We start from the raw sequence: 13,397 nt of genomic DNA on the forward strand, positions 1-13,397 counted from the left end.
TCTGTTGCTCCTGGAGGAGAAATTTCCTAACTGGCATAGCACTCTGTTTGCCATGCTTTCTCGAGCATCAATATAATCCATAGTTCACTGATTGGAGGCATGCAATACTCTCAAAAATAACAAGCAGGCAGTTGGATATAGCTCCTTTGAGGGATTTTTGTCTGTTTTGTTGACTCTTGTACCCCAGTGCCTAGAGCTGTGCACTCAGTAAGTCTTCGATGAGTACCCACATGAGCCTGCAGCTGCATGGGCTGGGTTTACTCTTTAACCTCTCGAAAACTCAATTTCCTCAACTGCAAAATAAGGGTTACTTGACAGGTGAGCTGTCAAGATTTTTCACAGCCCTTAAATTCTTACCACAGACTAAGTCAGTGAGATAGCAACTAATTAACATTATTAATTTAATTAAAAGATCTTTCAGTTTTCTTTTAGAAATGGGGCAGCCAAGAATGCCAAATGCTGGATTGCTGAAGAGAAAATAAGTTCTTTACAATAATAATAGCTAATTTATTGGCATGTTATTAGATATTTTATAGAGAGTATGACTTTTTTTCACAACAACCAGGTATAATCATCTTTACTGAAGAGCAGACTGAGACTAAAAGAAGTTAAGCAATTCTTCAAAAGTCATACAGATGATATTAGAGGATTCTGGTAAGATGGTAGCTATGATGGCATAGTTTTTAAATCTCTACAAATACCAACATAAAAACAGACAAGGTAACTACATCGCAAAAAACAGGCAGGACAACTAGATCACAAAACCAAAACCCACAGACTACATAAAATACTTCAAAATTGAGTGACAAGATATTCACAAAACCCCATGATACAAGCAGGTAGGGAAATAACAACAAGAGCCACAAGCCCCAGATGATAGTGGCATCTATGCAGGGGAAGGAAAAGGGGAGCAACATGGCAACTGGCAGGTCTGAGATAAGAGGACCCCATGAGCCCAGGTATCCCCTGGAGGTAGAGCAAGCTAACTCAAGGACAGCACCTAAACCTGGGAGGGGTTTGCCAACTCCAGTAGTGGAAGGGCGCAAGCGGTCCTCAGAAGGCCTGAAGGGGCTAAGGCAGTCTGGACCCTGTGAACCCGATGAACTCTCAAAGCCAGGCTGCCCTTCCAGGACCACAGCACACAGCAGGGAGAAACTACTGCATCAGACACTGAGCAGGTAAGTTAGGAGCGAGGAAAACGAAGGTCCAGGTAAAACGAGATGGAACCAGAACCAGGAAACCACAGAAAGCAAGACACAATCTTTCTTTAATGCTTATATTAAAATAGCAGAGCAGGAAGTTCGGCAAAATATTTTACAATTTTTTTTAAAAAGCTGTGCCCTGAGTTCAGCTTTCCTCTAAAAATTCAGGAAAACTAATTCCCATAAATATCAGCAAAAGCAAAGTAATGAGATCCAATCCCAAAATTACTAGAAGAAATAGGAAAATAAGGAGCATAATAATATTCTATAGACAATGAAAGCCTGTCAGAAAGGAATGCCCATAGATTGGATGAAAACTTATGATTCTATTTCAAAATGATTTTTAAAATGTTAAGAAAACTATACAAGATACGAAAGAACAATATAAATCAGAAACAAGGTGACAATATTCAGGAAATAATTTAAAATAAAAGAATCATTTTAGAAATAAGAACACAAGAGTAAAGAGCCACAACAGTTAACACCTTAAAGAAAGAGGAGGTGAAAAAGAGGAAAAATTTCTAAATAAAAAAGAATTGGAGAAGGAAATGCAAAGGATTTGAAAGAAGTCCGGCGGTGAAGACAGGCAGTGAAGCCCAACATACAGCTAACAAGTGTGCCTGCAGAGGGAAGCGGATGTGCCTCAACTGATAGTGTCCACCAACCGTATAAGAGGTGCAGGGTTCAAACCCAGGGCCTCCTTGACCCGTGTGGAGCTGGCCCACGTGCAGTGCTGCCACACACAAGGAATACCCTGCCATGCAGGGGTGTCCCCCACGTAGGGGAGCCTCACGCACAAGGAGTGCGCCCTGCAAGAAGAGTCACCCCGCACGGAAAGCACAGCCCTCCCAGGAGTGGTGCCGCACACATGGAGAGCTGACACAGCAAGAAGACGCAACAAAAAGAGACACAGATTCCCAGTGCCACCTGACAAGAATGCAAGCGGACACAGAAGAACACACAGCAAATGGACACAGACAGCAAACAGCTGGGGGGTGGGGGAGAGAAATAAAATAAAAAATAAATCTTTAAAAAAAAAGAACATGATTGAACTTAAAAAAAAAAAAAAAAAAGAGTTCCTGAACTGAAGAAGAAAATCAAAACAACTATTGAAAAATATAATATAGAAATACTTCCCTGAAATTAAAAAAAATTAACTATATATTGAAAAATCAAACTGAGTACCTGTGTACCTGAGCATCATAACAGCCTAGAATGACTAACACAGAGATACATTCTAGTGAAATTACTGTGCTTTGAAAAAACAGAAAACAACAACAAACAACTCTGGACATCTAGGGAAAAATGGCAAGTGACTTACAAGGGTTCCACCTGCCAATATGCAGGAAATGCACAGGGCCGAGCACGTACAACTGTACCATAAAGATGCTCCCAGCAAAACCTCGACCATGGGCTCTTTGGTCAAATGCCTTACATTCCTCAGCAACAATCTATATTTGTAGTTAACGGGCCTACCATAGGCATTCGAAAGCTGTATGCAATCTAGACTTTGATTGAAATGTTTATTTTATTTTATTTTTATTAACACATTTTTTAAAGTTAATATATCACACAGAACATTACATTAAAATAAGAGGTTCCCGTATAGCCTACTCCCAATCCCTCTGCCCCCATCAATATAAATTATGTATTTTTTGAAGATACATACAACACAAAAAATGTTACATTAAAAAATGTAAGAGGTTCCTGTGTACTTCCCACCCCCACCCCTCTCCTCCCACACCAACCTCCCCCATCATTATGGCACATAATGTCATTTGGCAAACACATTTTGGAGCACTGCTGCATTACATGGTTAACAGTTTTCCCTGTAGTTCACACTCTCCCCTGGTACATTCAGTGAGTTATGGCAGGATATATAAAGTCCAGCATCTGATCCTACAATATCATTTAGGACAACTCCAAGTCCCGAAAATACCCCCGCATCGCATCTCTTCTTCCCTCTCCCTGCCCTCAGCAACTATTGTGGCCACTTTTTCCACATCAATGCTACAATTTCTTCCATTATTAGTCACAATAGTTTTATCATAGAATATCAGTAGGTCCACTCTAATGCATATTTTATTCCTCCATCTGTAGACCCTGGGAAGGTGATGTCCTCTCCACCTCTAGATCACGAGGGAACTTAGATTCCACATGGATGACGGATGCAATTCTATCACTTGCATTTGTAGACTTTGATTGACATATGTTTTTGAAATTCTATGACAGTCTATTTACAATTATAAAAACAGAGAATTACAGCACCTCTTTATAAAAATCAAGGACTTTTTATATAAACATGGAAAAATCAATGTTTTGATGTATTATAACTAACTAGAGACTCTGATGCATGACTGGTTTTCTTAACTAGAGTTCTTTTCCCTTGAATTTTCTCGTACATAACATACAAACTGTACAAAACAGTATAATTTGGGGGTTGCTCTCATCACTTAGAAGTGATGGGCTGGTTTGAGCCATTCTAGCTGTCTCTGTGTCAGGTTCCTGAGTGATCATCAGCATAAAATTGTGTGGTATCTTGGCAGAGTTCATGACCACAGAACAGCATTTTTCTCTCAAATAAGTTACCCCAACTTCCAAAATAATTATACAGGGAACCTTGAACTCAACTGGAATATCCTCCAATCAAGGACATCTAGACTTTAAAATTTACATGCAACAGTCTATGGATGTTTCCTAATATCACAGAAACAAATTTGCCTTTCTTTTTTATTCCTTTTTAGAAAAAGGTTTTTAAAACATGTTTTAAATTATGCCAGCCTGAGATGGACCTGCTGGCTGGAACAGGACACAGTGGTTTCAGGAAAACTAAATATATTCTAATTACAGAATGTAATTAGTCATAGCTGTATCCAAAAGAACACATACAAATGGCTGAAAAAGACGACTGACCAGACCTTGTAGAAGAATTACCTCAGAAATGTTTTTGTCCGTTTCTTTTCTTTTTTCCTCCAGTTTCCTTTCAATACCTACAATTCCTACAGCCCTTATTCTTCCTGGCTGAAAAACAAAAGCAGAAATAAGAAATACAAGCTAGGAAGGAAACAAAATCTTTTGTAATCTAACACATTGTGTTATCAATAGCGGGAAAGGACCCACAAAGAACCAAAGTAAAATAGCATACAATTATAGCTAGCTTCCTTTCAAACATTTGTCAGTTTCCTACTGGCTATAATGATCTTCAAATCATTAAAGAAAAACTTAACATACAATAAATGGCATACTTTGCCCTGTATTTTAGATATAAATTAAATATTCAACTCCCTTTTTGTTCCTTAGCAATCATGTATCCGATTTTTAATAGGGTATGAAATGTGCAAAAAATTATAGTTAAAATGTTGGCACTTGCCAGTTACTATATACATTCACACATTTGATTTCCTGTCCATAGTTGGTGATTAATTTAGATTAGCCCAGCAGTGTTGTCTCTCAAATGCTGCTCTGTTTATGAAGAACAGAAAGCAGTATGTGAACTTTAACTTCTACCACCCTTAGAATTACTTCACTGTCTACTGTCTAGAGTACTAGGTTAGAGGCTGTGAAAATAAATTTGTAATAAGAGTAACATTATTTAGTTTCTGGCAAGTTCTATAATCACAGAGTCTTTTCCTTAATGAAGATGAAAGAAAGTATACAGTTGAAAATACTATATTAGCAAACAGTTAAAGAAATACCTGGGATCCTCTATTTTTTTGTATTGACTGGGAAACTGGCAGATTCTCCCATCTTCTCTGTGTCATTTCCTCTGATAAACGCCTGTAAAACTGTTATATGCATACATACACTTTAAATGATTCAGGTTGTAGCATCCTTGTGCAAATTATTACTTAACATTTCTTCAGTTTAAAGGTCTGGTCAGTCATCTGCAACACGCTTTAAATTCTCAGAGACATCAAAGGAAAGCAAAGGAAGCTCTTTTCTTGGCTCAACTTCAGAAAGCGCAAAGAAGGAAAAAAAAGGAACTGACCTTCTATATAAAGTGGAGTACTCTCACCAAAGAGATGAGTGACAATGAAATAAAAAGACTTATCTTAAACAATCCTGCATATGAGGATTGTTTTCAATCTATAGCAAAACAAACACAGTGCCAGGAAAATATACAACCATTTTCCATGAAGGAAGCAGAGAATAATTTGTCTAGTTAAAATTTGAAGGCAGAAATTAGGGCTAAAACATGCTATGCTTACAAAAAACAAATATATTTTTCAAGTACAGTGTGAATGACTTCAGTCAGGTACTTGTATTTGTTTAGTGCCTTCTATGTGAGGAGCACTGGGGAAAGCACTATAGTATTAAAAAGAAGATGCAAATAATTTATGATACCATAAAGAAATAAATACATACTTGTAAATGTCTTTCAAATAAATTATTATTCTGTGGGCTAAGTACTTGATTAAATCTGGGTAGCGTTAATCAAGACAGACTGCCTGATTTACGTCTGCTGAGTTTACAGATACTCAAAGAATCTAATTTGACTGCATTATACTCGGTCCCTTTAGCCAAACTATACCACTAAACACTTTATGACAGCACTGTGGAAGACAGTTTGGCAGTCCCTCAAAAACTAGAACTACCATATGACCTGGCAATCCCACTTCTAGGTAAAAATCTAAAAGAATTGAAAGCATGGACTCAAATAGATACTTGCACACTGACATTCATAGTGGTATTATTCACAATTGCCAAAAGATGAAAGCAACCCAAGAGTTATCAACAGATGAATGGATAAAAAAACGTGGTATATACACACAATGGAATATTAATCAGCCCTAAAAAGGAAGTCCTGATACTTGCAACAACATGGACAAATCCTGAAGATATCATATTGAGTGAAATAAACCAGACACAAAACGACATATCTCCCTGATATGAAATAATTAGATTACGCAAACTCACATAGAGTCAGAATTGAGAATATAGTTAGAGGTGGGGAGTCAGGAATAGTGAGTTAAAGTACAAAATGTATGGAGTTTCTATTAGGGACAATATAAAAGTTTTGGTAATGGATGGCAGTAACAGTAGCACACCATTGTGACTGTAATTAACAGCACTGCCTTAAATACTTGAATGTGGTAAAAGGGAAAGTTTTAGGTGGTATATATGGTACTAGAATAAATATTATAAAAAAAGAAATTCCATGGAACTGTACCACACAATTAACCGTAAATTAAACCACAGACTACAGTTAATAGCACTATAAAAATGTGATTTTATCAATTGTAACAAACGTACCACATCAATGAAAGGTGTTAATAATAAGTCATATATGGGGACTTTGTATTTTATGCATGATTTTTCTGAAAACCCACAACTTCTCTAATTAAAAATAAACAAATTGTATACCTAGCTTGGCCTAGTGCCACAATTTAGCATATTTCCAGCCTCTGCTACTTTCTTGTGATCACACTGCTTCTCATCCCCACTGTAACCTAAGTTCATACTCTCCACTCTCAGATAAGGCTTAAGAGATCATGAAAACTTTATTGTAAAAATATGGCAAAACGTGTATATTGTACAATATTGCCTTCTATCATATTAACAAACAACAGAAAACACACACACACATTTCTAGTCCAATTTTATTCACAAAGAAACCTACCTCAATCTGGCCATGCTCTTTGAAGGAGAGCTTGATGTAGGAATTCTTACTACTTTGGAATGGACCAGGTTCTTTGTTAGGAGGTGCTGGGTGAAGATGAACCACTATTTTGGCACTAAAAAAGAAGAAACATATATTTTTACCTTTTAAAAATCATTAAATCTCTTTTTATAACCTTTAATATATTCCATAACATTTTTAAAGTTCTGGTAGAAACAAAGACCATCCTGAAAGGCATCCTTTTAAAAACTGAATTAATTGAAAAAGATCCCTACTTAATGCTTATAAGTTACAAACCAAAAAGTTTCAAGTTACTAGCTCTATAAATTAAATAAAAACATGGTTTTAGAAAATAAGTTCAAAGTAGATTTACTAAATATTGGGTGGTATATAATTAGGGTTTTCCATCTATGGAGTCCCCAGAGGTTGTAAAGGGGCCTGTAATTTCTGCCAAAGCACACTACCTTACTCATTTTGAAAACAAAATGTGAAAACTTATCTGTGTTTAACTAGCCAGCTGACACTTCATTAAAAACCCATCCAAAACTAACATCCTACAGTGTCATTTGCTGGCAAATGCCACTCAGTCAACAGCATGATTCAGAAAGACACCCAACAGCAAAAGCGATTCTCAAAATGCTGAAAACAAATTTACCATTATGTTTATGACTACTGCTATCTCCTGTTATTAAAGACGCCACCTATTTGTTCTGCTTTATAAATCTGCTTTCTTCACTTTTTTCCCATCTACTCAATAAACAATGCTCTGTAAAGGTTAGAGAAGCCATAAAACTCAGTCAAAATATTATGAATACCTAAAAGTTTAGAGCTTGTCCTTTATGATCAAATTATAAATACAGCTATTACTAAACTCTTCTTTATTCAAGCCCACAGAGTTGCCTAAATATCACTGTAAAATTGAAACACCATGTTTTGGATCTTTTCAATCTAACTAATGCTTTGATTAGTGAACTGGTGCCAGCCTTGTAAGGACTCTTCATCTATTACTTTGGGATAAACATCAGTAAGTAAGGTAAGCAAATTAACTCAATAAGCAAAATCACAGGATGATCTGAGATAAATCATCAAGTAAACAATCCTACAACAATTAGGATAGGTGATTAAGCAAAAGCATCACACAATCTATAAAACTAAAAAAAACTTAAGTCCTACTATCAGATTCTGCCAAAGAGAGTCCAATTGAAAATCTAAAAGATGATGATAAAAAATAATGTTTAAAAATTGCACATGGGAAGTGGATTTGGCTCAACAGATAGAACGACCGCCTACCACATGGGAGGTCCAGGGTTCAAACCCAAGTCCTCCTGACCTGTGTGGTGAGCTGGCCCACGCACAGTGCTGATGCACGCAAGGAGTGCCGTGCCAGGCAGGGATATCCCCCGCATAGGGGAGCCCCACGCGCAAGGAGTGCGCCCCGTAAGGAAAGCCACCCTGCACGAAAAAAGTGCAGCCTGCCCAGGAGTGGTGCTGCACACACAAAGAGCTGACGCAGCAGATGACGCAACAAAAAGAGACACACATTCCCAGTGCCGCTGACAAGAACGCAGGAGGACACAGAAGAACACACAGCAAATGGACACAGACAGCAGACAACTGGCGGGGTGGGAGGGGAGAGAACTAAATTAAAAATAAATCTTAAAAAAAAATTGCACAGTACGTAAATGTCAATTGAAAGCAAGCTAGACATTAATCTAGGTACTTTATTAAAACAGTGATTTTGGTGGTGGATGAAGATTGTAGTTAATAATACAAATATAAGAATGTTCTTTTATAAAGTGTTGAGAATGTGAGGATAAATTGGAAAAGTACAACTAATGTAACTTATGGACTATATTTAACAGTAATGTAATATTTTTGCAACAATGGCAAAAATGATGATATAACAATTCTAAGGGACAACAATAGGGGTGTATAAAGGAGTATGGGAATTTTCCTTTTAGAATAATGAAACGTTCTAAAATTGACTGAGATGATGCCAACACAACTCTAATGAAAATGAGAGCCACTGAGTGCACACTTTGAATGGACTGTACGGAGCATGGGACTGTGTAACACAGTGACTCCTGTGGTAGAAGAGCAACTGTGGTTAACAGAACATGAGAAAATTCTTTCATGAACTATAAGAAATATATAATAATAATACAGTGCATCAATTATTGGCTGGATTGGGGGACAATGCACCAAATATAAGATACAAGCTATAGTTAGTGGTAATACTGTTGTTTCACAACAATGCGGTACTGGTGATAGGGTGATGTGTGGAAGCCCTGTATGATGACATGCATGTTTGTTTTGTAAGTTCACAACTTTTACTATACAATGATTGTTTATAGAAGTGTATGAATGATATATTTTAATAAAATTTTTAATGAAAAAAAGAATTCCAAAATAAGCAGAAAAGATCCACATCAATTTTTTCTAATATTCTTCTATTGGATCATTCAATTACCATATTTAATCACATATAAATGAAAGAAGCATCTTGAGTTCAGAGATGTTAGTGAAAAAATATACACATCTTAGAATCAATGAGATATGGTAACTGTTTGGGGAGGCAGGGCTGGAAACTAAGAGAAGTTTAGAAAAGTTAACCTGGCATAGTATTAAATTCTTCCTCACTTGGAATTGTCTTGGGTGGTGCTGCAGGGACAGTTACCAGACATTGCATGTCCTCCCATGGCCCACTGGGTGGACTGTGGGAGAGTGTGGGCTATGGTGTGGACCACTGACCGTGAGGTGCAGCGGTGCTCAGAGATGTATTCACCAAATGCCATGAATGTCTCATGATGATGGAGGAGGTTGTTGTTATGGGGGGAGGAGTAGGGTGAGGGGGTTGGGGGGTATATGGGGACCTCATATTTTTTTAATGTAATATTAAAAAAATAAAGACAAAAAATAATAAAAAAATTCTTCCTCAATGGAGATATTTTAAAAAATAAGACATTACTGTGAAGATAAGTATTTAAAATATTTTTTAATTAGAGCTCAGATTTCCTTGGAACACAGCAGAGGAAAATTCAGATGATTTGGAACACCTTTAAATTTTACTTTCTATAACTTAATAAGATGGAGGAAAGTGGCAAGGGGGAAATATAAATTATAGGAACCATCTGCTCTTAAAGTCTGTGGCTTATTAATCATTTAAAAATGTTGGTTGGTTTCTTTTATGTCACACAAGCAATCTTTTACAGTAGTTATAGCATTAGAATTAAGGCATGCATTGTTTTCCCAATAAAGTCCATTTATTTTACTTCTATTAAAGTAAACAATTACACTAAACCTAAAGATGGGTCATAGGGAAAAAATTCCATACCAGCAATATTTGTTCATAAATCTCCCTCAGTCACATGCACTCAAAATATAAGCCAAAATTAGGGGTACACTTGAATCACCTGAAACATGTGCACCGATAGCTTTAGACCAGAGTGACATAGCACCTGGTTCGCAGGGGACGATCCCATCTTACTTCTGTTGCCCCAATCTTCATATTATTCTTATAAATGTTATAGCCTGGACAATAACTATTATGATCTCTATTTAACAATGATACCTGAAAAAGTCAATGTTGAGAAATAAACTTAATGATCAACTAGAAACTGGACCAAAGTAAGTTCTTTTTTTCAGATGGGTCATTTCTGATTTTAAATATTGAACAACAGGTATACAGATGTGAAAGCGAGGGTCTGTGGAAATAATAAAGTGATGGCTGGCCTGCATTTATTTATTATGATCCGAGAATTTTTTATTAGCAAACCTTGGTACTTTATTCATTGTTTAAGAATGACTTTATATACAAATGAATCCAAAGGTAGGAAAATACCTTTCTGAGGTAACTTAATTATAAGGTCCCAAAACATAAGCATTAGATTCATTCCCACATATGCAGTCATGGCATACCAATAAATCAGCTAAATTAAGCTTGACTGGAAATATTTTCTGAGTGTGAATAAAGACTGTTATATATAGACCTTACCTTTTCCCAATTCCAGCTGCCTGTTCTTCAATGAACACAATTTGGGAAAGAGGAATGGCCATGCAGCATTCCTAGGGTGATATCAACAGAAAACAAGATTTATAAGACTTGTTAGAAATCCCCGATTCATGACATTAAATACAGTGTCATATACCTATAAAGTGCTTAATAATAAAAATAATTTTAAAATGTTATTTTATTCCTTAAATAAACTTAAGAAAATTAAACAGAGCAATACTGAGATGGCATTTTGCTGGGTAAAAGATCATTAGAGGTTTAAAAGCTATATCTGGGAAGCAGATTTGGCTCAACTGATAGAGCGTCCGCCTACCACATGGGAGACTCAAGGTTCAAACCCAGTACCTCCTTGACCAGTGTGATGAGCTGGCCCACGCACAGTGCTGCCAGGTGCAAGGAGTGCCATGCCACGCAGGGGTGTCCCCCGCGTAGGGGAGCCCCACACGCAAGGAGTGTGCCCCGTAAGGAGAGCTGCTCAGGGCAAAAAAAGGGCAACGTGCCCAGGGTGGCGCCACACACACGGACAGCTGACGCAACAAGATGATGCAAAAAAAAAGGACAGATTCCGGGTGCCACTGACACAAGTGGACACAGAAGAACACACTGCAAAAGGACACAGACAGCAGACAACTGGGGGGGGGGGAAGGGAGAGAAATAAATAAAAAATAAATCTTAAAAGCTATATCTCCCTTTGTTTTCATACTGGATGTATTTTTTTTTAATAATATTTAAATGAAAACTTTTTACATGCAATATTAATTTATATGGAAAACAAAAAATAAAACAGATAAATCAAAACAATTTTAAGGGGATTTTTCTCCGTCTTTATGACTGTACTTCACCCATACACATAAACACAATTAATTCTTAAAAGAAAATATTGAAATATCTTCCCTTTATCAGTAAATCTAATTTTAAAAATTATTATACATGAGTAGCATGGAATAGGTCTAAGGATTTTACAAATCTTTACATGGTAATCAAAATATTATACTAAGATTAATTAATTTCTAAACATATGACTTAAGGATACCCAAAAAAAGATCTTTCCTGAATGTATGTTTCTTTTTTAAAGAATTAGACAACATTAACAGTCTAAGGCATGCATTCTCAACAGGGGTAATATCACCCCCAAAGGAGCAAAAATTGGCTCTTGGAGTGTAAAAAGGCCTTAAGATATTGCAATAGTTAGTGGTCTCCCATATTAAAATTTCATGGGAATGAGTAGCAATTAGGAAAATTAAAATGCAGAAGAGATAGCTTATTTTTATGGCAAGAAAGAAATTCATGTATATATACTTTCAAGTTAAAGCTCTTTGGAGTAAAGATATCAACTCAATACACCCATAATTTGCTCTCATTTCCTAGAAATTAAAAACAGGGTTTTCTCATCTTGTTGAGTTACTTAAAAGCAGTTCTTCTCAATATGCTACTTCATGGCAGACATGCCCACTTAACTCTCACCAACAACTTGCGAGAAAAGGTTGTTTTGAGGAGGTACAAGTCTTATTAATGCACCCCGCACAATTGATGGGGAATTATTCGCGTCACCTGCGGAGCATTCACATACAGAGTAGGATTTGATTAGTGTTTAAAAAACAGGAGTCAGCATGAGTCTCCAAAACAAGAGCCACAGACACTCTTCTGGAGCTGAATGAAGGCGACTCCCTAACTACTCTATCTGCACCCCATTAAAAGAGGCTATATGGGGCATAAAAAACATGCTGAAAATCAAAACTTATGACATCTATTTGTAGTTTGGTCAGAAAGGGAAAGAAAAGAAAAAAGGAAAACTTCAGTATTTAAAACTTAAAGCAGATGTCAAAAGTCTGTATCTTACATGATTTTTCTGATCTCTCCAAATCAGTCGGTGGGTACTAAGGAGGAGGGCCCCAGTGTCAAATTTTATCTAGAAAGATAAGATTATCACAAAATGTTAATAACATGTCACTCAATGTTGCCCAGATTTTCTTTCTCATAACTATACAATATTAAGTTGATCATACGAATAACATTTTTGAATTAAGTGTATCACAAATTAAAGAGAAGCAACACTACATACTTCATAAATACAAGCTATATATACAAGCTTGATAGAACTAAGAAAAAATTGCAAATAACCTAGATGTGCATTAACAGAGTAGTTAAATATAAGTATGATACTATGAAATCCACACAGAGGTTAAAAACAGTAATGAGGTAGAGCTGGATGAACTATCATGGAACTCTAAGAAAATAGTGGGGGGAAAGGAATTTGCAACATATTACATATAACGTAACCACATATATATCCCCTCAAACTACACATATGTGTATATATATACATCTACATATAGCTAATAGAGAAAAGGTCTAAAAGGAATGAACAATGAGCTGTTAACAATGTTTACCTCAGAAAGAGGTGAGGAAATGGGAGCAAGGGATGGCAAAGGGCCCTTTTTTCACTCCTTATACTGCAGTTTTGATTGAACTTTTTTACAATGTGATGGAATTTGTGTATAACACCTGTATAATTTTTTAAATAATTTTTAAATAATATGAATCCAGAAATAGATACAAATAC

The 13,397-nt window shown here is 36.4% G+C and overlaps 1 protein-coding gene across 2 annotated transcripts in view; it reads right to left on the reverse strand.

Moving 5' to 3' along the window:
• VPS36 (vacuolar protein sorting 36 homolog) overlaps positions 1-13,397 on the reverse strand; it is a 54,148-nt gene that overhangs the window by 12,467 nt on the left and 28,284 nt on the right. For both annotated transcript variants that reach the window (XM_058276747.2, XM_023586428.3), the window contains exons 2-6: positions 12,675-12,743; positions 10,817-10,887; positions 6,823-6,937; positions 4,898-4,987; positions 4,137-4,223 (exon numbers count right to left, since the gene is read on the reverse strand). In XM_058276747.2, coding sequence (XP_058132730.1) covers positions 4,137-4,223; positions 4,898-4,987; positions 6,823-6,937; positions 10,817-10,887; positions 12,675-12,743 — 432 coding nt within the window. The remainder of the gene's footprint in view (positions 1-4,136; positions 4,224-4,897; positions 4,988-6,822; positions 6,938-10,816; positions 10,888-12,674; positions 12,744-13,397) is intronic.

The sequence above is a fragment of the Dasypus novemcinctus genome, chromosome 15 (genome assembly GCF_030445035.2).
Source record: "Dasypus novemcinctus isolate mDasNov1 chromosome 15, mDasNov1.1.hap2, whole genome shotgun sequence".
Taxonomy (NCBI): Eukaryota; Metazoa; Chordata; class Mammalia; order Cingulata; family Dasypodidae; genus Dasypus; species Dasypus novemcinctus.